The following is a 4,453-nucleotide window of genomic DNA, read 5'->3' as shown; positions in this document are numbered from 1 at the left end:
TGTTTGCTTGTTCTTTCTTTCCTTATAGAAGACTTTGCAGCCATCTTTGTTCCTTTCAGTGTTTTGCATTAAATCCCCCTTTGTAAGTGTACTTGGACCCAAGTAACCTTTCCCCCAAACTCTCCTGTGAATGTCAGCAGCAAATATACGGCTCCCTGTTGGGTTAATGAATGCTCTCACCGTCAAACGTCACTCTCTCTCTCTCTCTCTCTCTCTCTCTCTCTCTCTCTCTCTCTCTCTCTCTCTCTCTCTCTTCTCTCTCTCTCCCTCTCTCATTCACACTCTCTCTCCTCCCTTTCAAACTCAAGTGAATTCACACAGAACACGGTGAACAAAACATCCTTGTTTTCCAAAGTTCGGTCAGCAGAGGATGGCGGACAACGATTTGTATCTGCTTTACCATGGTCTCATGCTGCCTAAGATTGCTCATTCAGATGAAAGTCTCAACTACCTCCAGAATTTCCAAGTCAAAGATGACGATACCTTTGTTGTTACCTATCCAAAATCCGGTAAGATCACTTTGTTCATCCAGCAACACAGAACAGTCCTAATCTAGTGCAAAATATCACATTTTCTTTGCTTGATGAACATATCGGTGTGTCACAGTTTGGAAAACGAATCACATTGTGCAGCAGTTAAACAATGCAGAAACCAGAAAGGGCAGTTGTGTGTTTGATAAACTGTGTCCTTTGAATGCAATGTCAGTTGCTTTGGTTAAGTATCTGCATTCTGATCCTCCTCAGACTGTCAATCATTAAGATTTAAATACCGAACTTAAGGCTAATGCATTCTCTTGTGCAACTGTTACGCAGAGATGCTTTAAGAATGTGTTCATTGTTCTGTATTCTAAATCAAATGCGAGTGTAAACGTCACATGCTTGAAGGCGATCAGTGCATCCTCGTTGATCCCTGCCTGTGTTTTTCAGGTACCACATGGATGCAGGAACTTCTTCCTCCGCTCCTGAATGGAGGAGACCTGACCTCAGTGCAAACCGTCCCCAACTGGGACAGGGTTCCATGGCTGGAGGAAACTCGAGCTCCAATGCTCCTGGATAAACTCCCTTCACCGCGAGCCATCGCCTCCCACATGCCTGGCCATTTGATGCCTTCCTCCTTTTTCAAGTCCAAGGCCAAGGTACAGAAAACAGCAGGACAGTCAAATCTAAGTGCCTCTATAGAGTTTTTATTTTTATATAGAGTTTTGCTTTATGATGATACTGGTTTTAATGAATAGTCAATGTTTTACTTCTGACATACTAATGAGAAGAAGAAAAAAAATGGTAACACTTTGGGTTTAATTCTCGCTTTTAAAGGGATAGTTCACCCAAAAATGAAAATTAGCCCATGATTTACTCACCCTCAAGTCATCCGAGGTGTATATGACTATATATATATGTATATTGCTCTGTTTTTGAAGTCCATAAAAAATGCATCTGTCCGTCAAATAACGTGCTCCACACGGCTCCGGTGTGTTAACAAAGGTCTTCTGAAGCGAATCGATGCGTTTGTGTAAGAAAAATATCCATATTTAAAAATGTATTTCCGCGGCATCACTTCCGGCGAATAAGGTCAAAATACATACAAAATGCCAGTGCAATCATAGATATATACATAGATGCCTCATTAGTGCCTGCGCGGATCGGTCGAATGAGGCATCTACGTATATATTGCTTTGATCGCGCCAGTATTTTGACCTTATTCGCCAGAAGTTATGGCGCTGGGAGGGAATACTAGATGACATTCGTCTAATAAGAGGTAAAAAAATAACATAAATACTGTTCGGTTTCTCTCAGAAATAGATCGCTTTGTGTCTTAAGACATCAATGTGTCGCCGCGAGCCGCATGGTTTAATAAGGATTCGTATGTCTATGTGTTTTTACACTCATTGCTCTCATACTCTAAAATATCCCCATTGACATGCATTATACGACTATCACACTGCAACGGTTGGAGTTAAAAATCTTCATTTGTGTTCTACTGAAGAAACAAAGACACCTACAATTTGGATGCCCTGGGGGCATCAAGCAGATAAACATAAAAAAACACGTTTTTGGGTGAACTATCCCTTTAACTAGTTGCTTATTAGCATGCATATTACTAGGATATTGGCTGTTTATTAGCTCATATTAATGCCTTATTCTGCATCACCTTATCCCTTATCTCTACATCCCTTAATCCTACCCAATGCCTAAACTTAAACGCTACAAAAACTTTCTTACTAACTATTAATAAGCAGTAATTTAGGAGTTTGAGGCAAAAGTCTAAAACTATCCCGGATAGTTCACCCAAAAATGAAAATTACCCCAGGAGTTACTCACCCTCAAGCCATCCTAGGTGTATATGAGGATGACGAATACAATCAGAGTTAGGAATCAGATTCACTACCATTAAAAAGCTTTGTGCTTTCAGTGCTTGAAAATGTAAATGAATTATTCCACAGTGTGATATTGTTCAAGTTTACAGTAATTGCTTGTGTTATGACACAAATGCCTTGCCTGCATTCGTTTCACTGTATAATTCTTAATACATTACTGTATCATAAGAAATGAGTGGTAATATTCTTGCATTTTTGAAAAGTGTATGTTTTAGGAGATTTCATATCCAGAAACTTGTCTGGCCAGCCAATCAGTTGCATGTGTCCAATCATGATATCTTTTCTATCATCTTCAGGTCATCTACGTTGCTCGGAATCCTAAAGATGTTCTAGTCTCATCTTTCCACTTTCATAAAATGGCGAGTTTCCTTGAAGACCCTGGAACATTGGAAGAATTCACTGACAAGTTCCTGTCAGGAAATGGTGAGAAATTCAAATATACACGAACGTTCAAAAGTTTGAGCTTGTGAATTTAAAAAAAAATTTTTTTGAAAGCAGTCTCTTATGAAGAAGTCATTCACCAATGCTGCATTTATTTAATTAAAAACACAGTAAAAACAGCAATATTGTGATAATATTATTACTATTTCAAATAACTGTTTTCTATTTATAAGGTAATTTATTCCTGTGATTTCAAAGCTGAATTTTCAGCATCATTACTCCAGTCTTCAGTGTCACATGATCCTTCAGAAATCATTCTAATGTGCTGATTTGCTGCTCAAGAAACATTTCTAATTATTATTTCAATCTTGATTTGTTTTTCAGGATTATTTGATTTAATAGAAAGTTCAAAAGAACAAAACTGTAAACATATTATTTACTGTCACTTTTGATCAATCCAATGCATCCTTACTGAATAAAAGTATTTATTTCTTTAAAATCACTTTTGAATAGTACTGTATTTTTATAAAATAGATGGCTTCAATTCTCAATTCTTATTGGATGAGCTATATTATAATCATTCAGTATTAATGTGGCAGGTTGCTTTGCTTATATATTGTATTTTTTTCTGATAATTATTGACTAATTCTTGAACAATGGTGTGTTTTGATATATTGATTTTACTGGGGGTCTTTTTCTACCTGCTTTAAAATCACTATTGAAGCATATTTATGAATGTATTTTACAATAATCATTCATCAAACAGTATGAATGAATGGAGTATGTTGCAATAATTGATTTGCAATTGCTTGCACAGTTCTTTTCGGGAAGTGGACCGACCATGTGAAAAGCTGGCGAAGCCCAGAGCTCAAGGACAGAATTCTGTACATCACCTATGAAGAAATGCTTCAGGTAAAGTGAAGGGAAAGCATTACTCCCTCAGGTATCAGAGAGAATGAGTAACGTGCAATTCTTGTTCTTTGTAATTGAAGGACCTCTGTGAAGTCCTGGGAAGGATTCTGCACTTTCTCGGTCGGGAGCTCAGCGCAGACGCCCTAGATCGTGTGGTCAATAACGGCACTTTCAAAAATATGAAAACAAATAATATGTCAAACTACTCTCTGGTGCCAGATGCCGTTTTGGACAAGAAGAAGTCAAACTTCCTTAGAAAAGGTACACACATTTAAACAGCACTGATGCATTTTAAAGCTTTTTTGATAATAAACATGCATGTTCAGTTGGTTCATCCATTTATGTTTTTGAATGAAACCGTTCTGCTTATTTAAAGGTATCGCCGGAGACTGGAAAAATCACTTCAGCCCTGACCATGATGCCAAATTCACAGCTGTAATTCAGGAGGAAATGAAAGGAAGTAACATCAGATTCCCGTGGGATGAGGAATGAGCGAATCTCTTGTAATGGCATCTCGGTGCACAAATAAATAGTCATAGTTGCATTGTGTGATCGTTTACTTGACTTAATTTCTATGTTGTGTTAATGTGTTTATTTGAGCTTAAGGTTTCATTCCCCATCAGGCAGCACAGCGTGAAAGAGTTATTGCAGCAACGTCCTGAAGGTCTGTTGGGATTGCTTAAGATAAGATGTTAAAGCGTAAGGCGGTTAGCCAGTGTCAGTTTTTACAACATAACGGCGAGGATGCAACATCCTGGCATCTGTTTGCATTGCTTTGTGTCACTG

General features: G+C 38.0%; 1 protein-coding gene across 1 annotated transcript; it reads left to right on the top strand.

Annotated features, from left to right (window-relative positions):
* The first annotated feature begins 315 nt into the window (after positions 1-315).
* sult2st3 (sulfotransferase family 2, cytosolic sulfotransferase 3) lies at positions 316-4,216 on the top strand. Its single transcript, XM_079836849.1, has 6 exons — positions 316-509; positions 927-1,135; positions 2,671-2,797; positions 3,573-3,667; positions 3,748-3,928; positions 4,044-4,216. Exons 1-6 carry the CDS (start codon positions 371-373, stop codon positions 4,157-4,159), a joined length of 867 nt encoding a protein of 288 aa, XP_079692975.1. The 5' UTR covers positions 316-370; the 3' UTR covers positions 4,160-4,216.
* The last annotated feature ends 237 nt before the right edge of the window (positions 4,217-4,453 follow it).

The sequence above is a fragment of the Gobio gobio genome, assembly GCF_949357685.1.
Source record: "Gobio gobio genome assembly, chromosome: 15".
NCBI lineage: Eukaryota > Metazoa > Chordata > Actinopteri > Cypriniformes > Gobionidae > Gobio > Gobio gobio.
The sequence above is the reverse complement of the archived record's forward strand: the minus strand, read 5'-3'. Positions and strand labels throughout refer to the sequence as shown.